Raw genomic sequence first — 24,331 nt, 5'->3', positions numbered from 1 at the left:
AAGAGACTGACGAGATCTTTCTTTGTCTATAGCTGATTACCCATTCCCACCTGGGTGAAGTGAGGAACATTTGTTTATAATGCTTTTCCCAAGGACCCAACATCGGGCCCCTGATGGGATTTGAACCCAGGACCTTACGGTTGCTAGTCTGAGAGCTTAACCACTAAACCACCATCCTTGAATGTCTGATGATGACCAATGCACCTGTAGAGGAGAATGTTTCTTACAATAAACAGAAGACATAAGGGTTAAGATGACTTGTAGTTTGTGCTATGTGCCAATGAGACCAATTTTGGCAGGGAAGAGTTTGCCACATTTTGAGTGTTCAAAACTTTCATTTCCATTTGTGGAAGTGCGCAGCCTGTGAGATACTCTCCTGTGTTGTTAGCTCAATGCACTTGACTTTGGTATAAGCAACTCCCGCTGAAATGCTTTCAAACTTGAGCTGATAATACAGTAAAGGATCTGGACCATGAGTTAGATGTTGATTTTAAAGGCATGAGCCTTTTACTGAAATAATATTCTTTTGTGTGGGTGTGAAAGTCAAACTAATACATTTGTCAGTGGAGGTTGCAATTATTGCATTGTGCCTGGTCTCTGTCTAGCTCTCCTGAGTATGACATCTGACGATACTTTTGTACTGGGTTTCCACATGGAGGTTTTTCTCCTTTTTCATAAGGCACAGTCACCACAGTTTACCATTTCTTTTATGAAATTGTGTCTTTTTTTTAAAAACCATTTTATTGCAGTGTCATATTTCGGTTTTTTTGTTGTTGTTTTTTTAATTTAGATGCACAGATTCTTACTGCAAGACCTCTCCTTAATGGCACTTTAAGCAGAGTATTTGATCATAGTTATTTTAGAAACGTCATGAAGTGCTTCCTTCACTGAATTTGTTTTAATTTTTCCTTTCAGCCATTTGTTGCCTCTTCAGAGACAATCATCGACTATGATTCAGATGATTCTTTTGTGTCGGAAGATTTGTCTGATGAGGATCTTTCTGATGAGGATGATGATGATGACCCTACATTCCGGACTCGGCCAAAATCCTTGTGAGCATTCTAGACTCAAGTGACAAAGTCACTGTGAATTTTCCATATTTTAGTCTGAGCCAGTACATGTCTGTAGATAGGTGTAGATTTAATAATGTGTGACATTGAACTTCTGTTTTTTCCTCTACAAGTGTAAGTCTTGAGATTTCAAAAAGCAACATTTCTGAAAATGCCTCTCGGAGGGATTTGACTCTGTTATGTGTTTATTCATTCACCTCCCTGTCGTTTGCAGCCTTCAGCCACAGCAAAATTAGACTTAAATTGCTGGACTTAGATCCAACAATTCAGCTGAGATAAGAAGTTGGGAGAAAGTGAGAATATTTTTTTGCTAATAATTTATCAAAGATTGTTGCCAATGCACACCACAATGTAAGCCAATTGTTCTTGCTTTAATGTAAATACTGAGTTTTGAAGAAATAATTGTTGCCCTATGTATGTAAAAGTAGGTTGACGCTAGGCATAATTTCCTTTGAATTTCTTTCCTTGTCAGTGTTGACCTGACTCACAGATTGATATCTCTGTCAATGTCATTCCTTTTCATACATAGATCAAACGTTCAGGTTTTGTTGCAACAGCTGTCAACCAGACGAGATCCTCACTTGATTAGTCTAGACGTCTTCTCCGAAATTACAGTCTGCTGATAGTTTTGAGTTATGTTCAACTGATGTATGTGTTGCTGTTTTTTGCATTTGGTTATTATTTTTTTCCGATTTTCTTCCCCAGCTCACAATAAATATCCTTGTTTCTACCTCTTCCGTTTTAACAAAATAGGAATGTGACCTTGCTTTTTTAGGTTTAAACAAATTAACTCTTCGTCGTCACATCTGGCCGATGGGTGATGTTTACCACCCAGTTTCTTTTGTTTTTTCCCCCAAATGCCTTTGCCTTTAATGGCAAGGGTTTTTACTATATGAGCCTTGTGATGGCAAAGTGTTAAGCACTTGAGAGATCATAGACAGTCACCCTTTGTCAAGGAGAAAAGTGGCCATTTTAGCCAGGTGGCCGTCTTACTCAGTTTTATTATAGTGTTAAAAGTACACAAGGGAGGAAATGAAGGCTTCCTGTTGAGAAAAAGATTGTGTACAAGTCAGCCACCCTATGTCACAAATATTTGAATGATAATGCGCCATCATATTTATCAAATCTGTTAAGACTGTACATTCCAACTTGCAGTTTAAGGTCATCAGCAGACAAAAAGAAATTTATTTGACCGTCTATGAAACTTAAAACAGTGAGTGAAAGGGCATTTGAATACCAAGGCCCCAAGATCTGGAATGCTTTACCAAGTACTTTAAGAGAGATCAGATCTTTTAATTCATTCAAATGTCTGCTGAAGTCGTTTCTGTTTTTAAATTAATAAGATGAATATTTGGAATAATTTTCTTTAGTCAGAACACAACGTTTTATGTTACTGTTGTACGCTGTACTGTATTGTAAAGCGCTCAGAGCCTGTGTACTTTCATCGGGGTTGAGCGCTATATAAATGTCATTTATTATTCTTATTAAATGGGAAGTGGCTGTTTGTACAGGTGGTTGTCTTATACAAGGGGCCGTTAGAGCAGATTCAGCTATTATTTCATATTTCTCTTGCGCTCAGAAGAGTTAGTGAAGTTTTTCTGTTCACCTGCCCAGGGCCCGTCAGCCGCCCAACACTGAGCACACCGACTCAAACTCGTACAGCTGGAGCATCATCCGCTTTGCTGTGATCAAGTCTGTGAGGGAAAACATCAACACATTCCTGCCTCAAATTGGCATCGAGCTCACGGGTAAGGATTTCTGCAGTCACGATGTTGAATATGACCTCCCCCCCCCCCTCCTCATTATCATCGTCTACCGCCTCTTTTTGTTTCAATTTTTTTCTTCTCTTTTAAAAAAAAATAAAATATATTGCATATATGTAATGAAGGTACTAATTTTATCAAAGCTATACGTGCTCATTTCCCGAAGCAAAATTATCTTTGATCAATAAATGTTGGACACTTTACTTTAAAAATCTGATATTCTTGGGTTCTAAGTTACTCTTTTTCTTAGTTTTATTTGTCAGTTACAAGTCTTAATTAATCATTCTCAGCTGAATTTTTAAAAGGGCGCCCAATATCTGGGTTAGGGTTATCCCAAATTCCTAAATAGCCTTATAAACTAAGTGATTTGAACTACAGAGTAATTTGTGATGTAGCCTGTAACCTCCACAGTTGCCCAATGCATTTGCCCTTGCTGCACTCTGTGATGAGGGTTAGGCTTATCCCAGGTCGCTAAATAGCCTTTAAAATTTTGTTATTTGAACTACAGAGTAATTTGTGATGTGGTACGTTCATCTCCAGAGTTGCCCACTGTGTCCTCCATGCTGAACTCTGGTTGCTAAATAGCTTAGTGAATGAAGTACAAAGTAATGTACGTTCATCCCCAGAGTTGCCCCACGTGTCCCCTTTGCTGTACTCTGTGATGAAGGTTCGGCTTATCCCAGGTTGCTAAAAAGCCTTATAAATTACGTTATTTGAACTATAGAGTAATGTGTGATGTGGTATGTACATCTCCAGGGTTACCCAATGTGTCGCCCTTGCTGCACTCTGTGATGAGGGTTAGGCTTATCCCAAGTTGCTAAATAGCTTTTTAGTTTTAGTAATTTTTTACGGCACTTGCAACACAATAAGGTCATATAAGTGCCGAAGAATAGATTATGTGTTACAAGAGAGTAACATAGACAAAAAAAGAAGGAGGGGAGATAAGGATGACAGATGTTTGATAGGAAAGAAGGAGCAAACCACACCAGAGCACCCGCCAACCACCCACGCTAAATAGCTAAGTAACTGAACTACAAAGAAATGTTTGATGTGGTACGTTCATCCCCAGAGTTGCCCAACGTGTCCCCCTTGCTGCACTCTGTGATGAGGGTTTGGCTTATCCCAGGTTGCTAAAAAGCCTTTTAAATTACACTATTTAAACTATAGAGTAATGTGTGGTGTGGTACGTTCATCCCCAGAGTTGCCCAATGTGTCCCCCTTGCTGCACTCTGTGATGAGGGTGCTGGAGCAGTGGGAGGAGCTGCTGCAGATACGGCTAGACATGTTCTCCGGAGCTCCAGACAACTACATTCCTGGCCTGGGCCTCAGTCTGACGGCCGGTCAACCCCGCTCCAAGCTGCAGGCTCTGCTGGTGCCGGAGAACTCACCTTTCCTGTGAGTAGATACGTTGGGGTTGTTTTTTTTTCCTGTTTTTTTTTTGGGGGGGGGGGTATTTATTGTTTTTGTGATTTGTTTTTACAATTCCTATACCCAGAAGTTTGGATACTTTATAGGGAGGTACTTTTTCGCTGGTGAAAAGACAAGAGACTTTGTTTATATGACGGTATGGTACCAAATAACTGACATGAACTACTTTTGACTTCAGTGTGAAGCAGAAATTTCAGATTTTCATAAACTGAGTTTGTACTTATTTTAACTTTCTAGACCTTAATTCTTGAAACATTTTATAATCATTTGCGATCCAATGTACCCCAGTAATTAAGTCTTTCCTTGTTTCTGTAGGTCAGCTCAGGCTACTCTCCCCATCAGAAGGTTGTGGTTCCAGCTGCTGCGACAGGACAGCCTCAAAGACCTGTTCCTCCGGTACATCTACAGGAAGAAGAAGGAGCCGGAGGAGAATGAGGTCAGTTACCGTTAGGAGCAATTATTACGGTTTATTTCGATTGACTAGTGTCAGACTCCGCCATATGTCATTTTGTAAAGTGACGTATTACAGTCTTACATGGAGCAGTTGTTTTTTTCTCTGGTTTTTAACCCTTCCAGCCCCTTGCGCATATATTTTCAGCAGTGCTTGTACCTCCCACCATCCCAAGAGCATATATTCTCAGTTTCAAGGGGTACCGAATTTGCACATTTTTGAAAATTAGCGAACCTAATTAAACTTGACATAATATTTGTTCATTAGCCTTTAAACTTTGTTGTATGTTATTATCTATACCTAATTACAAAGATACCACATCACTTTTTTAGAATGCATGCCTCTTTTTCTGAAATACTGCTGTATTGGCTGGGACTGGGGCAAGGGAATGCACAAAAATGGCTGGGGCTTGAAGGGTTGAAAAAAATCTTATATTAGCAGCAGCTGTTTTATTACATAATGATGGATTGATGCATGGATTAAATCAGTGTTTGTCAAGCTGTTTTTTATATCTGGCATCCACTTTTGCCATCTTTTAGAGGCTATAAAATTTGTACCATCCTCCTATATGTTTTCCAAGCGAGTATTATACATACTCTCAGTGTGGAAGAGTGCTGGTATACAATGCTGCTTAACATCTGAGGTCTTACATCATTATATTATAAAGTGATTATAAAAATTGAAGTGCTACTTCTGCTAACTGGTGTGTTTAATTCAGCCTGCTCCATGTTTAGTATTACTATTTGAAAATATTTTTTCAGTTTTGAAAAAAAAAAAGTGAAGTGTGTGTGTGTTTATTTTCCAAGTCAAATCTTTTTGTAATTTTTTCCCCCAAAATAACTCGTTCCTTGTGTGAACGTTTCTGTTTGTGCCCTCCAGGCGGCTTCCATGAAGACATCCAGCAGTGACAATGAACAGCAAGTTCGAGATCCCATGAAGATCATCCACAAAGAGCAGGACATTATCACCTCTTTTACTCTTAATCAGGTAGCTGGATATGAAGGAGAACTTACTGTTTAAATACTCTGATTTTTGTCAAATTAACAATTCTAGTGAAGGCATATTTGTTTGGGGCTATTATTGATTAAATCTTTCTCTCATATGACTAATATACGCCTTTTAATAGAGAGGAAATTACTGGCTGTAGACTCAGTGCTGCCAAGATGCAGCCCATCATGTTCACAGATGTTTGGGGGGTTATCTTTTTTTGTAATTGTTTTACGGCTTTCGCAGTTGCATAAGGCCATATGAGCGCGCGGGACTTATTAAACATTTTCAGTGGTAGGAAATTTTGAATTTAGCCCAGGGGGTGGCCGAAGCCTACTCTTATCAATTTTAGACCACCAAGGGATCTTTAACCTATGCAACTTGCACACGGGACCTCCGAGATTTTTCGCCCTTGTCCGAGAAGGCAAAGTGTAGATCTTTCCTACCAGATCAGGGGTGTGACTGAAAGACAGCAGTAAGAAGAAGCCAAGGAGTAACTGTAGAAAGGGTTTTTTTAAAAGTCAGGAGCCCAGAGGAGGGGGCAAAGGGGGTGGGGGAAGAAAGTGGAGGCGAAAGCAGACGACAGAACATTGCTAGAGAGTAGGAAAGGAGGTGAAAGGAGACAATTTTAGAGAAGAAAATTTCTTGCACCTTTGAGTGAGAGGCGAACACCTTAAAGTCTAGGCCACGAGAGCCCCCGTTCACAGATGGGGCAGGCAATGGTCTTGAATATCTTCATTTGTTTGGGCCAGTGTTATTACTTTTTTGTGTTTGAATACTCCTTTGGAATGTCATGTGCATAACTGTGGCTTGAATTTATAACACTGATATATTGTAAAGAGTGGTAATAGACTGGGTGAGGTCCAGCTCTAGGCAACTAGAATATTTATTCATACCTTTTCTAAGTTGTAAACATGGTAAACGAAGGTTGTATGGTAAATTAAATCTTTGTGTACAGGGTGCCAGCTGGCACACAACATGGCTCATTTGTGTACAGTCTGGGCAAAAAATCTACTTTACCCCAGAAAATCTCTGTTTTCTATACCGTCAGTCATTTATCCTCAGTTGTTAATGTTTAATGAAAGGAAAAAGGTCCAATATCAGCAGTGTTATAGGGAAGTTTGTGGTGATGATGAACAACTTGAAAAACAATACGGTATTGGCTGTGTACAAACGTGAAATAGCCTTTCGTATATTTAGAGTCAATCGTGGATGATGCGGTCCGTCTTTGCTAGAGATAATGAGAATATGTAGGTTGTTACCTGGGGTATGTGAGAGAATGTACCTGTAGTGTGTTGTGTTTGATTAGTTCTTAACTCCTTTGACCCTGCGTGAATCCCTCAACAGGCAAACAGTAACTTGCTGGCCTTGTCCACTCAGAAGGAGATTGTAGAGCTGGATATCGGGTACCTGCTTCGGCCACCACTGTGGCTTGAAGACGACAATGAATACGATATCGAGCTACTGAAGAAGTAAGTTTGATTGTTTTAGAGTGTTGTTTTTTTTTCCGCGCTGTAATTTTTTAATGTTGCTTTTTATTGTTATACCAAAAGAATCTCATGCATGAGTTTCTTGCATGTATGAACTTACAACATCACCTGCAAAGACTGTGCGCACAACTGACAGATTTCAGTAGAAGTTGTCTTCACTCCTTATGGAAGCAAATGTCTAGGAGCTTTTACTGTCAAAGTTGGTTCTGTGTGTGTGATTCTTTGGTGTGTTTTACATAGAGCTAGCTTTTAGAAATATTTTCAAAATTTATATGCACCCTGTCATCTGAAGTTCAGCAGGCAAAACTTGAAAATGTAAAGTAATGCTCAATATGTTTCCTTTGCTTACATTTATTTAGTTTTCATATTTCCACCCAATATGTTGTAATTTTTAAATTTGTGCAAATGTGTATCAAAGCTTGTGCATATATGTCGTGTATTGTCCAGGTCACAAGTGGTCTGTGTATATTCTTAAAGTCGGAATTCCATAGAATCTTCCAAAGTTGTTGGAAGTCATTCCGTTTTGGCGTTGTTGTTTTTTTATGGAAGTACTTTTCATTAATTTTGTTTATATCATGGTTTTTGGATGCTCAGAATATGAGGAATACTGACAGCCAGAGATTGAAAAGAATACATCTCTTTCATAAGAAGTTCACAGACATCATGTGATACTGACAGTGTGAATATTTGTGTGCTCGTGAATATTTGTGTGTCCTTGTAGATGTGTGAGGATTTCTCTGTGTTTATACTGTGTCACTGACTCTGTAAATACAGATTTAGCTTACTCCTGGCGTGCTATGTATTGAGCAGGTGGTTGGAATGTGCTGTGGATAGGCTCTCCCTTCTTTCTTGTCCTTTTTAATATTATGATTTATGTCTACTGTCTTGCCTTTTCCCAGGGCTAAAATTTTTTGTGCTTGTTTCTTTTTAAAATCAAAAACTTTTATTTGCCTTTTGGGGGGAGGGAGGGGTGCTGTTCCAACTGTGTAGTGCTCTTTGATATTTGATGCATGGATCGGTTGTAACTTTTTAAAAGGAGATCCGTATTTGCTTCGATGATTTACGTAAAAGGAAGAATAATTGATGCATGTGTTTAATGCCGTGTCAGTGTTTCTTGGAAATCAGCTGTGTGATTTTTTTTCTCTTGTTTTCAAATGTCATGGTAATTTTTTATAAGCTCTACTCTCCAGTGAGGGCCACGTTTTCAAGTCTCATTTTGGCATTTTTTATCTTTGCTTCAAGCTGTTTTTTAAATTTGCAGATAAGCTTTTGTCCATTTTGTTCCAACCTCGATTTCTTACACCTTTTCTTTTCTCATTTGTAAGTTTTTTTGTTGTTGTTGGGGGGGGGGGGGGGGGGGGGTTGTTTTTTTAAAATGTCAGTTTAAAAAAAAATGGAATTTCTAAAAGTTCTGATTTCAATTTCCTTTTGCTCCTCAAAACCAAGGTACTTAAAATAACTTGAAGTTGCCCAAAAGCTCAATTTCTTTTGCTTGTTACATTTGCTTGATTTTTCCAACTTTTCTTACCAGTTATGCTGACAATGACAAAGACTGGTCCTTCAAATGGAGTGGAGAGGAGTGGAGACTGATGTATGAAGAAACTAGCCTTTCTCAAATATTAATTTGCTTACTAAATCATAGAATGATTTCGCATGAAATTAATATCACATACTCATCTGACGTAAAGCCACATATGGTCACTCTGCAAATTTAAATCTTATGTTCAGATTTTTATGCCACAGTGTAAATGTAAAAAAATACTAAATGACTATATGTTCAGTCTCTTTTTTATTATTTATTGTAATGACGGCTTAAAAACTGAACTCCTTGGGGCTTTGAAAAAATGTAATCAATTTAAAGATTATGTGTATAATTTAAAAGAAGAAGCCAGATTTTATGGTAAAGACTGTGTTCGGTAAGTTCCATAGAGGGTCTTTCCATTTTTTGTTGCATAACCTTTTGATGCCAGTTCAAATAAGTGTAAGAGCTGAGATTTAAACTTGCAGTTTAAAAAAATATCTGCACATCTCACTTTCAAATTGATCATTTAGGTTTACTGCACCCATGTAGTCTCAGATTGGAGAAATATTCTCCTCTGCAGATTTATTGGTCATCGTCAGACACTGACTGACGAGCTATTGTTATTATTGTTATTATTATTATTACAATTACAGCCACGGATTTAATTTGGTTTAGGTCTTCTTTGTGACGTAATATCAGAAACAGGCCTTTCTGAAGTTACCTGTATCTAAGGTACAGATAGCTGATACCGGTTAATTTAAAAGTTTACCTCACTGTTGTTTCTAGTTTAGGCGATCGGTAGTCTGCTGGCGGACCGGTCTAACACCTGGTTAAGTTGAAGGTCTACCAGTTTCTACAGGATTTTGAAAAGGATCAGTTTACATTTCCTCTCTGCATTTATACAGGCTGGGGCTGTCATTTGCCATAGTAAAAATGTTTTTTTGGTTGTAGTTTGTCAAGTTGGAGAGGGATTGGGGGTGGGGGGATGGGCAAGCTACAGGAGGTGCCTGCCTGCCCCCTCCCTGATTTTTTTTTTTTAATCCTGTCTCTTCACTTGCTGTCGCGTCTTTCTTGTTAATCAGAATCTTTATTTCTGCAAGATTCTTTGATCAAAACGACACCATAAATGAAGCAATCCACCCTCCCACTCACTGTCATTGTACATTGCTGCCGTCTTTGGTCTAAATGCCCCCTGCACTGTCGTTACTGGAGCCAATCAGGCGGGACTTCCACTTGGCTAGACTGTAGTAGACTGTGGTCAGTCGGGTGGGTCTTATAGTAAACCGTCATTGCGTGGTAGACCTTCAACTAAACTGGCACCAGATAGTTTATTTAGATAACTTACATTGATAAAGAAATAGCTCGAAATTGACTTCAAAATATTTTCTAGTTTCCTGGTACTTGACTTTATTTCCTTCTCCAGCATAGTGTGTGAAATCTTGCATATATTGTTACTTGTAATGTTCTGAATCTTGGTAACATAAGGCTATGATTCTTTGTGCTGTGTTTCTATCAGAACCACTGAAATAGCACTACAATTCTTGTGTAAATTAAAAGGCCAAACACAATTAACATAAAGTTCATTTTCAAACAAATTGTTTTGAAAATTAGACATTGGAAAAAAAATTGCTCAAAATTATGCGAATTACAAATGTTTTATATTGAGCATTGAAGTTCAAATGAAGGAGTATAAAGTCATAGATAAGAATAGGAGGGAATAGAAAAGGAAAAAAAGCAAAGCTCAGAGCACAGTTTGTTTGTCTTCGAGACTTTATCCCACAAATCTTTTCAAAGACAGGATGTTTTTAATGTTCTCACAGTCAAAGCTTGGGTCTAGAATTTTTCTCTCCGGAGAGAGTTAATATGGTTAGTCTGTGAAGTTGTTCAACGAGCACTTTGAGGTCATTGGTAGATGAGGCTCTCCTAAGTTACTCGATCAGGCAGTTTGGTCTTTTTATAGATATAATTACACTGTGCCCTGTCATATGATTGCTGATGGTTGAAGATGGTTATGATGAAAATACAGTTCTTGTTTCATCACTTTGCATTTTATAAGCAGTTTTTTCTAAAGTAAATTCTTGAACAATAATGCACACCGAAAGCACACTGTGGACTTGGGACTAAGGGGGTTTAGTGACCCTTTGTTTTGCTTTCCCACTATGCTTCACTTTACTTGAAAGCTTCTATTTTTCCTTTTTCCCCACATTTTTCCCCTTTTCACATTTTTTCGGTCTCTTTCTGGTGTAGATTTACTGCTGTGTGTTTATGCATTGCTTTGCATTTTTGGAGAACAGACATTGATTTTTACACCATTATTCATAATAATGATATGTCTGACTGTTTTTAAGCACTGAGCTATGCCTTTGAGTTGTCGAGATTTTCTACAAGTCATAGATAACATTGCTGCAGAGTATTCCCTCAAAGCTGTGTCTTCTGAGCTAGGGATCTTTCCAACTGTTCGGTATTTTTTTAATATTCTTTTTTCTTGTGTTACTTTGTCAAACTTGAAGAAAGATTTAGTTAGGCTTTCTTTACTGTGTTCTTTGCAGTGCAGGATCTCTTGAGCTGTTGTCAATGTTTTCTTTGATTTAAGCTTTTATTGTTTTGTTGAGAAAGACTTATGACTGATCTAAAAGCACATTTTTTTTTTCAAAACAAATGGGCTAGTAAATTGTGGGAAAGCTTTTGCCGTTGAAAACGTTTTGCATTTTGTGTCACAAAGTGGCTCCACTTTGCTGTGTGTGTTTTCTGCCTTGAGGTCTCGTATGGAGAGTATGTTGTGAGCAAATGAGTTCAACAGTAATTTTTCAGTAGTTGGTTGGCATGTCAGGCCGGTTGTTAACAATGATTAAAGTGCTTCGTCTAACTTTTTAAGGGGAGAAGTTGTTCATTGTTTTTAAGATTATTTTTTTTTGACAGGTTCAAATTACAAGGACATCTACTTGTGTTGTGTTGTGTCTGACTGAGAAAGTTTGCACAATATGTTGAACAATACTATTATATGTGGATGTCTGTTGTCCTAAATGTGCACCTGGCATACAGGATTAGGGAACATGCACGACTCAATCAGTCAAACTGTATAATCATAGAAAAGAAACTGAGCCATTGACTTGAAGAGTAATACTTTTGAAAGTGTTATAGCAGATTCTGTTAGTTAAGATCGAGTTTTATCGGGTTTTTAAATTCACTTTTTAATCACATTCTGCTTGATTACAGTTACTGATTTATCTGAAAACTTGTGAGAGAGTTGAAATTTGTGGAAAAGATTATTGCCCACTTTTGAAACTCCATATAAGTTTTCAGATAGGTATTAAATGCTGGTTTGTTTATACTGATTCACAACTTCTGTCTGCTTAAATGTTCACAAGCTGTCTCTTTTCTGGCTGCTTGCTCCACCCGTCAAGGCTGTCAGTGTTGTGTGTATTCAAGCTTTTAGAATTTTCTTCTTTCTTACTGGGAGAAAGTAGTGTCACAGTTAGAAATAGATGATTGACTTTTGGCACCTCCTCTCATTGCTGACCTTCTGTCTGCTTTGAGTGTGGCTTTTGCTTTCATCGTAGATGCATATTTAAGCATGTCAAAGTAAATACTGTATTGTATTGTTGTGTCAGTTGGTGCGAGCATGAGGTACATGTATCCTTATCTAAGAGGCCTTGTCTTTGCAAGATCCATTTCTAATGGACTGGCTAAATTCACCTGAAAAAGTTTTTTTGGGGTTTTTTTGTTGGATTTTTCAGTGTCTACTGACAAACATAGTCATGTTGTATTTTTTTCACAAACAAACTGACCATTTTCATGTTTGCAAACCCTTGCAATGTCCATTATAATTTACAACAGTTTTTAATGAAGATCAGTTTTTAATGAAGATCAGTTTTTAATGAAGATAAACCATAATTTTTCTCGTATCATTTTTCTGAAAAAGACAAATTTTTCCTCTTTAGTTTGTACGTATACAAAGTGGCATCAGGACTGTATTATAGAAAATTTTTTTATCCTCTTTTTTTACATCAAGAAAATAAGAAACTTTCCCTGTTTATTTTAATTTTTTGAAGTGGAGGTTAAAGCTGAGAGGGGATTGTTTTGCTCTCGTGTGCTCTCCTGGCCTCCTGTGGTGAGAGGTGTTCGGGAGGTAGCACAACACGAGGCTCTCAGAAGATTGTAGCTTGTGACGCAGACTCCATACGGATGTTTTTGAATGCTGTCTTCCTTTGTGCACTTTTTTCCTTTTTAGACAGATTCAATTTGTGACTTTCACTCCCTCTGACAGATATTCTTTCTCTATTTCTAACAGGGCTGTTCTTTGACTCTCAAAGATTCCACGTCTTTCTGCTGAGATGAAATTTTCTAAGTGGAGGGGGGGGGGGGTTTAGCTTCATATAAGCATGAAACACATCAAGTTTATACCTGTTATTTGTTCAGATTTGCAGATCGAAGAATTTAAAAAAGTATCGGATTCTTTTAGGTTTTTTTACTGCTATGTCAACGGTTTTATCCTCGAATCTTTTTGCCAATCAAAGAATCTTACCAGGGCTTTTTAAACACAATTCTAAAATATAGTGTGATTAGTCTTTAGCCATTCCAAGTTGACCATGACAAAAGTGGATATTACCGTGGGTTAGTTTTGACGGAAATTCCTTGTTTGGAATCTTTGAGAGCTTTTCAACATTGCTTTCCATCTTTTCTTTGCTGTCTTTGAACTGATATTTTTAACCTGTTGTGAAAATATATTTGAGCTGTTTCCAGCAATGATCTTTAATGTGGAGCAATTGACAACATTCTCTGAGACTGTCCTGTTGGAATGGTGTTTTTATTTGTTGGCTTTCAACAACCATCTCTGTCATGCCCGCGTCTTGTGTTATATATGGTACTATTAAAATAAAGCATTGGTTTTTATGCTTATAAATTATAACATTTTTTTAATGTATATAAATTGCAGTAGTTTGCCTGGTTTCAGGAGGCTACTTTTTGGGGGTTTTCAGTGTGCAGGACTCAGAATTTCTCCAGTAGATTTATTGATGCCTCTCTGTCTCAGCAGAAGGATGAAGGGCGCCACTAGTTGATACAACTTCTTTTCTTTCTTTCTGTTGTTTCTGCCTGTCTTGTCTTGCTTTTTCCCTGCACTAAATAACAATCATTGTGTGAATGTGCCTCTCTTTTCTCATAACTCAATGTATCAAGGAACTAAGTTTTTATTTTCCTCTTTCTCACTCTCTCTCTCTCTCCCCTCAGTGGGTGGTTGGCGGGTGCTCTGGTGTGGTTTGCTTCTTCTTTCCTATCAAGCATCTATCGTCTTTATCTCCCCTCCTTCTTTTTTTGGTGTTTGTTACTCTCTTGTAACACCTCCAATCTTCGGCACTTATATGACCTAGTTGTGTTGCAAGTGCTGTAAACACTTACTAAAACTAAGTGGGTGGCTGGCGGGCGTTCTGGTGTGGTTTGCTTCTTCTTTCCTATCAAACATCTATCATCCTTATCTCCCCCCTTTTTTTAAGATATTTGTTACTCTCTTGTAACACCTCTAGTATCTTCTGGTGCTCCTATGACCTTATGCAGTTGTGAGCGCCATAAAACCTCTACTAAAAACCAAAAAAACCAAACTAAAACTAAACTGATCTCTCCCCTCTTCCTCCAGCCCCAACCCAGGTCCTGAGTTGCCCGAGTTCTTGGTGGTGCAGACGCCCCAGGACACGCCCCAGCCCATGAGTGGCTCTCAGACCCCTGGCAGCCCGTACGTGCCCTCCCCGAATGCCAGCCAGATAGGGCTACAGACGGGACGAGGGACCAGTGTGGTGAGTGGTAACACAACTCTTTGTTCTCACAAGATTCCATATTGTCAAGTGCCGTGAGCTTCATTTTTCAGGGAAGGTGCTATATATAGAAAGTTATTGTTGTTATTTGTCTTTTTTTAATTTAATTATTTTTTAAAATTTTTAATGGGCGTTTCTGATGTTCCAACCCCGTTTGATGGTGTTGCTCCATTTCGCTGGTGTAGGTCCCAACCCATGTAACTCCACTGAAATGAAGAAAGAGGTTCCGATTTCAACCGCACCCCGCCGTGATTTGCTTTTGGTTTGAAGTTTCGTGTCCCGCTTTAAGTTTGTGATGGCAGTATATTTTTGTTACACAGTTCAGTAAGTTCAGGATACTTTGCTTGATTTAGGTGGCACTTTATCTTGTGTACTTTGGCTTTTCTTTTTTCTTTTTTTTTTGGCCTCTTTTTTTCATTGTGTTTCAAAGCTGACTGCTTAGTATTTAGTTTAACTTTGAGCAGTGATTGCCTCTGTAAAAACATGAATTTTAGTATAGAAATCAAACCTCTTTATTTAACATTCAATAACCCATCTCGCTATTCAGTCCGTTGAGCAATATTTCAAGTTTGGTCTTTCTGTTTTTTTCTCTCTTTCGAAGTCTTTGATTATAATTCTGTTTTTGGCAATGGATCTTGTGTTAGGTATTAGGTTCATTCCTGTAGATTTTTTTTTTTTTGCTTTCACATGTTTTTTTTCCAAAACAAACATTTAAGCTGATATTGGGTTGTGTGTTTGAAGAGTTGTATGATGTTTCGTATTTGGATTGTTTAGATTGTTTGAGGTTCTAACTTATCTCTGGAATTTAAGCGGTTGGCGGGTGCTCTGATGTGGTTTGCTTCTTCTTTCCTATCAAACATCTCTATCTTCCTTATCTCCCCTTCTTCTTTTTTATGTTTGTAACTCTCTTGTAAAACCTCTAATCTTCTGGCGCTCACATGACCTTTTGCAGTTGCGAGCGCCGTAAAACCTCTACTAAAACTAAAGAAGTTTGAGCTCTTTATAGATGTTTACTTTATAGTCGTTCTTTTGAAATCATGAGGGGGTCATCAAAAACCTTAAGTCATCCTGTTTTCTTTCTACCTTTTTACCTCTTCTCAAATTTCTGCAAAAGATTTTATATGGTCTTGGTATGACCAGATAGGATTACAGATATGTGATTTTGCTGAATAAATAATCTTTTAAATTTATAATTGAGTTTATTTACAAGGGGGGGGGGGGAGTTCAACAATATCAACTTGTGCAGTATTCTCACAATCTCACATCTACTCCACTAATTACACTTTACGTATTACATAATGAAATTATATTATGACTGTCTTTTTGTGTCTATTATGACTCAAAGAAAATCTTTCAGACTTTGACTAATACTTTGCTGGTCTTTTGTAACAGTTTTACTAACTACTCATAATCTCTCATTTAAAAAATGACTCCTGTAAAGCATGTTGTGATACTGCTTTGACTTTGCTAAGTTCTAAGACTTTTGAAAGCTGTAAAGTGTTCGCCCAGCTTCATTCTGCATCGTGATTATACAGTATTATAGTAAATTACATTTCGGTTTGAAAGCCATGTTAGCAATCTGAGATATAACGTTATTTTCTTCAACTGGCTTAACGAGGTTGACTGGAATAGAAACCTTGATGATAATGAAAATAAATATGCCCTTTTGCAGGTATGATAGCTTGTTATGTTTTTTCACCCGAGGCAGCAATCTTCTTCAGCTGACCTAGTTTTCCAAACAAGTTAAAGGGGTAGGGTGCCTACTGCTCATTACGAATTTAAGTAATGAAAGAATTGTGAGATGTTTTGAAGCTGTGATTACTCAATATGCTGAGAGTGGATCTGATGCAGTTTGCAGGCATTGTGCTCTTAATCCATGCACTCTTCAGAAGTACCAAATTTCATAATAAATTTGTATTCCTGATATTGTCGGAATTTTCCCAGCTTCAAGTTGAAAAGTTGTTTCACTTTATATAGATCTAGAACAGTCTCAATATGAGATATATTAGACAAATTCATCTGAAGATTTTGAGTCCTCATACATTTTTTCTTTGGCTAAAAAAATTCGGGATTTAATTATTTTTTTCGTAGCCATTTGGCACCTCTGACATTTATGTTGTAGAAGGTACACGAATATAAAAGAAAAGTAATTGCATTGATGAAATGTTCTAAGATATTATCTTTTAAATACATGTTCTGACAGAGCAAAAGGAAGTTGATCGTTTTACAACTTTTAATGCAGTCTTAGTGTTGTTTCCTTTCTTTCATAGGGCTTTCGAGAATGGCCATAGCTGAATGGCGAATTTCACACAGAATTTTCTTTTTTCTTCTGATATCAGTTACTGATTCTACTGATACTGTTATATAGTCATGTAATCTGTACAAAAATATCACACCCAGCCGCTACACTTTTGAAGTAGTTTTATTGGATGTGAATTGATATAAAAAGCAGATGAGAAAAATTAGCATGAAACAGTTTCTATAATTTATTAAGTCTTGAGGAAGTGAATTATCCTTGACTCAAGCAGGCTGTGGAATTTTCTGAATTGGTTTTTGTTTACAGCTGACAGTCAGAGAGGCAAAAAGAACTTTGAAGGGTGTAAAATCTTTTTAAAAACTCAAAAGACGGATTCATGGAAATAATGATACATATTATTTTGCTCTTCACTCTTCATGTTTATTGTACATGCAATCATGGTCAGAAGTCATGGGAGAAATTGATTTTTTAAATGGATTAAGATAGAATGATGAAACTGCAGTCATGTCAGAATATTCTTCGAGCTACTACTAAAAAGTATGTTTGCTTTATTCTCTAACCTTTGGGAGATGGTTTACTCTACTGAATAGCCTCGTCATTTCTTTGCTTCCTTTTTATTTCAGCCTAGATCACATGCAAAGACGGTGAGATGTCCGTTCTCTGAATTCAGTATTAAACTTTTTCCAAGTTTGCCATGTTATACCTGTCTTTCTTTTTTTATGGTTGAAAATTATTCATTCAAGATATTGAATTAGTTTGCTTTGGAATAATCATGAGTTCTATTTTTAACTTGCTTGGTCTGAATTGATTACTGATGTGTGAAAAACTTATTTTTTTTAAAAGTATTTTAGTTGGGGGTTGTTGTTATTTTTTTGTGAGCAGTTGTTTTGCGGTGGGGTTTTTGGGGTTTTTTTGGGTTTTTTTTTTTTTTTTTGGGGGGGGGGGGGGGGGTTGAGACAAGTATAAAGTAAAATTTTGTTTGTGTGGCAATACTTTTGTTGGGGCAGAAGATGGCTACTGAAAATGTGATGGACTTGATGGTAACCAGGGATTGGGAATTGGAACACTGGCCATACCTCTGCTTCTCGCTCAATACCCCCATATACCCTGCATACTGTGGCCCATGTAAACACTTTGGTGACTTCCTCCTTTTGTGCTTTGGAGCCGTCTTGCCTTCGTGTAAGATGTTGTATCGGTGAAGTTGTACTGAAGAATTCTTTTTTTTTTTAAACTTCCAATTACACCAGTTAATGACTACCATTTTTCTGATCCTGTTCGTTTTTCGTAGCAACACAACTATTGAAAACAAAAGGGAACATATGATTTTTGTTTACCATTTTCTTGAAAGGGGCGAGGGAATGAGTAGGGGGTTGCTTTTGATACCCAGAATTTACTGCAAATAAAAGTATTGGTCAAAAGAGATGCAAGGCTCTCCACCTTTTTAGTCCCTTATCCTACGTGTCCGGTGGTGGTAATATTATGAATATGCATGACTCATGAAGCAACCTTGGAGAAAACAAAGGGCATTGTTTTTCCAAACGAGGATAGAACAGAACAGTGCATCACGTTGTATTTCATCACTGGATTTGACATTCTCCCCTCAATGGGTTTATTACTGTCGAACCTGCTCCTAAATGGCCCACCCCACCCCCCCCCCCCCCCCCCTAAAAACTACAGGTGAGAAAGAACACTCTCCCCCCCCCCCCCCCCCCTTTGTAAAGACTTAAATTGAAAAAACCCCCTTTTTTTTTTCCCCCCCCCCCCCCCCCTTTTTAAGTTTAGGTATAAAAAGGCCCCTTCCCCCCCCCCCCCCCCATCTAAGACAGCTACATGTACAAACCACCACTCTTCTTCCCCCCCCCCTTGCATTTTTAAACACTATTTTAACATTGTCTAAGGCATCCATCTGTTTAGGACAGCCACTTTTCTCCTTGACAATGGGGTGGCCATCTGAGTATTTTTTTGACTGTATTTTTCCTCCTAATGAGTTTCTCCGAGGTAGTTTCTTGTTTGTTTTGTCTGAGTGGGTGATACGGTACAGACAGCACAGTGCAAACAAAAAGGACATAATTAGACACCGTATTTATTGTCTTCCCTCATTTCTTTTAACCTGGTTTTTTGGTTGTTTTTTTTACCTTTCGACAATACTAACCTCCCATTTCTGGTTTGCTTTTCTCTCCTCTACTTTGAATGCTGTGCTTTGGGTATCAGGTGAAAAGTCTCAGTAGTCTAGGTGTGAACAATCCCATATATTCACATTTTATCTTGGATAGAAGTAGGAGACTTATCAGACCGGTAAGTGAAGCTATAGGTGTACTTTTGTCATGAAACTGTCTGGCAGAGATCAGTGGCCGTGCGGTAGATTTAGATGCAAGTTGTATGTCTATGTTGACCTAAAGAGCTGTCTTGGGGAAAGTGTTATTGTGTATTTGTAGCAGGTAGGGTACATGTTTTATTAATTTAATAATTCTTTTTAGTGAATCTGGACTGGTTAGAAAATTTTTTCTGAAAACTAATGGACTATAAGAGTGACTAAAACATGCTATGATGTTCTTGGAACGGGTCACTTGTCTTTGTTAGTTTCATAATCTCAATGTTAACTAATCTATTAGATGGTCTGTTAACGTTATGCTGGTTTTCGGTCAATGAACAATTCACATTATGCTCCAATCATATGCTGATAGACAAGAAGCAAAAAGCCTCCCCTCTCCCCTTCTGCTCTGCAGTATTGTAATATGTTCACCCAATGGTCTCCTGTCTCCTTGTTTTGCCTTGTGATACTTCTGGCTGCCTTCTCTCACATTGATGTTCCACAAGTCTATTTGTCACTCTTGAAACATTTTGCTTTTTGTGTTGTTGGTTTTTTTCTCTTTTGCTTTGACGGTCAGTGTGGCAAGGTTTAATTAATTTGCTTTATTCAGCTACGTTTGTCAGCAGCTCTGTACAATCACAACATATTTGTGTTGCTGTCGTGCATTGTTACACCATTAGAAGGCTGTTGGGGTGTTTAATTTTATATTTTTTCCCATATGTTCAAACTGAATAAACTTTCACCTTGCTTCTTTTTTTTCTCATAATGAAATGTCTTGTTTTGACCTATAATGTTGTCACGTCCTATCACTTTGAATGAGAACCTCATATAATGCAGATCTTTGTATTTTACTGTGAACCCGGTATTAGAATATTTGACTTCTGTTCCTTGCATGGTGTAGTGTAACTTTGGTATGTTTTTGTTTGAGAATCAGTGTCAGAGGGGGGAGGCTAGGAATGGAAAGAGAATGAATGGTTTGTCAATTGTGTGTCAATACAGCAAAGTGATTCACTACCTACCACAGATGTCTCGCTGAAGATGACTCTCACTGGAGATTTGTTTCTGAATTTTTATGCACTTTCACACCCATTTTGACTCTGCTTTAACTCCTTTTTAAATTCTGAATTATTTGAAGGATTTGTATAGTGAAGAATATGGATCTGTTTTTACTTCGAACTTAGACCAGGGTTTTCCAAAGATCAGCCACCAAGGATGATTGTCTTCAAGGCATTATGATTTTGTTACCTGTACGATTAAAAAAAACCTTTCTGACCAATAGAAAGTTCTAACAGTGGTCTTTCGTGTGATGGTAGTGTCTTCCACTGTTCAAGATTAGCAAACTGACTCAATTTAAAATGTTTCCACTCAAATTCAAATTTCACCAGAGCATGTCATTGTTTAGCCTACAGCTAAAGAAATTAACGGATGGTTTAACAGTTTTGAATGAGTGTAAATTCATCCTAAAAACTATGAATATAAAGAAAACGAAAATGCCTAATCGTGCTTTTGCTGTTTAGCTTCCTGTTTGTTTTTTGTTTAGATTAGCCTATATTTGTGTTATGGAAAAAAGAAATGTTAGTGCTCTCAAAAATCATCCATCAATGTCCAAGCTTTGAGTTCACAGTTGAGTATGAATGTTATATATCTGTAATGTTTTGGATGAGATGAGTGCTAGTACTACTTTACATCTTTGTCGTAGTAAAATTATTGATGGTGGGGGTTGGAGGAATGTAAATATAGAAATATTCTGAACCCTTTTTCTTCTGGGGGATGGAGGCAATTGAGACGTGTGTACTGAAACAACATTTTGATAGGATTTAATAACTACTGTTCACACACTTAACTGAGCACGCAAAAATGCAACAGCTGTGAAAGGCTCTTGTGTTGTCACTCATGTAGAATCAGAATGATTGCACAAGTAAGACTAAGAACTTACCAGTTATGTAAGAAAAGAAGTTGGCAATATTAGAAACAATGTTCTGCTGAATGGAAGTTATCTCTGCCCACTTTGTATTTTATGTTCTTCACTTTTTAGAAGTACTTGTTTACAAAGGGAAGGAAGTGATAGTTTTAAAAAGTTACTTGTAATTTGAGATTTTAGAGTATAACAATTTTTTAGAAATGTTTTTCTGAAACAAGTTTACATGAAAACTAGGTGTTTGCAATCCTACTTGTATGATGAAAAGTGGCACTGTTGTAAAATACAAATGCACTAATGGAATTGTTTGAGAACATTTTTATAAGGGCAGAAAAAAAGAGAGGGTAGGGGGTGTACTGAAATAATTTTTTTTTCCTGCTGTACAATGAGGATGTTGTTAACATGTCTTGGTGTTTATTTTCAGATCCTGCGCAGGCCTGTGTTGGGTGTAAGGAGAATTGGCTCCCATCCCATCTTGCCTCACTGTGAGTCCTCTGAAGCTTGAGCTGATTTTTTAAAATGTTTTTCCTAAAGAGAAATGTTATGGATCGTTAAACTGTTGTGTATGGGTGTGGTTTGCTTCTTCTTTCTGATCAAATATCTATTGTCTTTATCTCCCCTCCTTCTTTTTTGTGTTTGTTACTCTCTTGTAACACCTCTAATCTTCGGCCCTTATATCACCTTATTGTGTCGCGAGTGCCGTAAAACACTTATTAAAGCAAAAACTGTTGTGTACTTTGTGGTATGTCAGTCTGTATGTTGCTTATGGGGAATCGAAGGAGAGTAGGAAGAGGAATTGCGTGGGCTGGGGTAGTTTTGTCATCAGATTTTTCAGCATCACAAACTTCCCTTTAACTTCACTCTTATGTATCATTTGCATAATATTAACACCAAACTGAGTAAAAATGATTAATCCGTACAATAAATATACGACTTGGTGATAGATAAGATGTGTTTCCTGGGGTTTCATAGATTTTTATTATGGCCTTAAACAACGGATGCCATGCTCCAGCTGAACTGAAGCGTCTTGTACTAAGAGTTAACTCTTTAATTGCTGAGCCGTATACACTTATTACAACCATGAGATGCTCCAATGAGGATGAGCACACTAAATGATGTTGTTAACAGACTTTAACTCTTTGGAAATTGAGAATTGCATACCCAGGTACAGCTTATCGTTCCCCCCCCCCTTCTCTTCCACTCATTTACTCAATCACCATAGAGTTTACTTAGTTTTGATGACAAGTGGCTACCTTAAAATTACTAAGTGGGTGGTTGGCAGGTGCTATGGTGTGGTTTGCTTCTTCTTTTGTTACTCTCTTGTTACTCTCTTTACATTGGAATACCCATTTTCAAAACTTTTCTTACTACTTCCTTTCTTCTCATGCAATACATATTTATGCACACACACACACACACACACACACACACACACTCACACATACACACGCACACAGACTATTTTCATTCAGACATAGGCACTGAACAACTATAATAAAAAATAACGCTAAAAGTTTATGAAGGATAGGCCTGTTGGAACCGAAAATGCTTAAGGATGTCTTTTGAAGCTATCAAGTGTTCTTGACATTCCCAGACCTGACAGGTGGCGCGGACGGCGCTGTGAGACTGTGGGAGTGGGGACATGGGCCGCCCATCACCACGCTGAGACAACCCGGCTCCTTCCCCAAGGTCACCAAAGTCCTGTTTAACGCTCAAGGGAACAAAGTAAGTGTGGGACAGACAGTTGCGTGTCTATTGGAGGATCAAGCTTGTAATATATATATATATACAGTCGAAATTGTCCGTGAGAGTGACTTATTTTGGAGCAGAAAAGTTTTTGTTTTTATCAGGCGGAGGTCTTGAACAGTGTCATCTTAACATAGAGGAAAAGTATTAGTCTTAGTGTTAAGTTTGTTTGGTGCTTACTCTAGATCCCCGCCAGGCTGTCCTGGGGGGCAGGACACAACCCTCATTCCCAACTCCTCGCATAGAGTAGCTAACAAATTTGGAAATAATTCGTCATCTTCATCCCTAGCATTTAATAAAAGTAGGCCGAAAAATCACATGGGGGCCGCTTCTAAGTGATGATATTGTTAGTGTGTTTGTTACCCTACGTCTATGCTATCATATTTTCAAAACAGTGAAAGAAATGTGGCCAATAATCTTCGTAAAAATTAATGTTCATAGTCAATGCAGACTTACTAACTTGTGTGCTTACAAGGCAAGAGGGGAAGTGATCATTTGTACTGGTGATTGTCCTGGACTGGTGACCGCTAGAGCAGATTTGACTGTATGGGTATTCTGTTTGCTGTGGGTGGTTGGCGGGTGTTCTGGTGTGGTTTGCTTCTTCTTTCTTCCTATCAAACGTCTTATCGTCTTTATGTCCCCTCTTTCTTTTTTGTGTTTGTTACTCTCTTGTAACACCTAATCTTCGGCACTTATATGACCTTATTGTGTTGCAAGTGCCGTAAAACACTTACTAAAACTATTGTTTGCTAGAGAGGCTGGTTGGTGAGTTCTCAGGTGTTGTTGCCTTGTCCTTGTGCTTCCTTTCTGTGTCACTATTCTTCTTCTGTGTTTCTTGCAGTGTCTATTTATTACAACTTCTTCTCGATCTACGACACTAACCTGCAAGCACTGCAACAGAATCTGCGCTTCAAACATAGGAAAAATTAGCCATGAAAGAAGCTGCTTGAAGACAACCTTGAGACCATCTTAAGCTAAATTGACCTCCTCTTAGACGAAAAGAGCCATATTATTGTTTCTATCCGTTTGTCTGACTGTTCTCTACTAATACATAAGCTGTGGGGGCTTTCATAGCCTAGAGGTTAAGGTCTTTGCCTCTCATTGAATAGGTCCCGGGTTCGAATCCGGTTAGCGTAGGAAATTTTTACTTCTCTAAAATTGTCTCCTTTTACCTGCTTTCCTGCTCGCTGGCAATGATGAATGATCTGTCATCTGCTTTCGTCTCCACTTTCTGCACCCACCCCCTCACCTCCTTTGCTCCCTCCTCTGGGCTCCTGACTCTTTCTGCAGCCTTTCTACTGCTACTCCTTGGCTCCTTCTGACTGCTTTACTGCAGTCTTTCAGCCACTCCCCTGTTCTTATGGTAGGAAAGATCTACACCTAACCTTCTTGGACAAGGACGAAAAATCTCCGATGTCCCGCGTGCAAGTTGCGCAGGTTGAGGATCCCTTGGTGGTCCAAAATCAATAAAAGTTGGCTTCGGCTGCCACTCGGGCAAAATTCAAAATTTCTTACCAACTTGAAAATGTTTAATGTGTCCTGCGTGCTCACTTGACCTTATGCAGTTACGAGTACAGTAAC

General features: G+C 38.1%; 1 protein-coding gene across 1 annotated transcript in view; it reads left to right on the top strand.

Annotated features, from left to right (window-relative positions):
* LOC101847815 (dmX-like protein 2) overlaps positions 1 to 24,331 on the top strand; it is a gene marked incomplete in the record, with an annotated part of 126,185 nt that overhangs the window by 93,025 nt on the left and 8,829 nt on the right. The window contains 12 exon segments of the mRNA XM_035969182.1: positions 916 to 1,052; positions 2,685 to 2,818; positions 4,033 to 4,228; positions 4,577 to 4,697; positions 5,592 to 5,699; positions 7,047 to 7,171; positions 8,721 to 8,780; positions 14,344 to 14,500; positions 17,399 to 17,419; positions 18,987 to 19,070; positions 21,429 to 21,489; positions 22,599 to 22,729. Coding sequence (XP_035825075.1) covers positions 916 to 1,052; positions 2,685 to 2,818; positions 4,033 to 4,228; positions 4,577 to 4,697; positions 5,592 to 5,699; positions 7,047 to 7,171; positions 8,721 to 8,780; positions 14,344 to 14,500; positions 17,399 to 17,419; positions 18,987 to 19,070; positions 21,429 to 21,489; positions 22,599 to 22,729 — 1,335 coding nt within the window.

This window comes from Aplysia californica, unplaced genomic scaffold, assembly GCF_000002075.1.
Source record: "Aplysia californica isolate F4 #8 unplaced genomic scaffold, AplCal3.0 scaffold00124, whole genome shotgun sequence".
Taxonomy (NCBI): domain Eukaryota; kingdom Metazoa; phylum Mollusca; class Gastropoda; order Aplysiida; family Aplysiidae; genus Aplysia; species Aplysia californica.
Note: the sequence above shows the minus strand (reverse complement) of the source record. Positions and strands in the feature narration are given on the sequence as shown.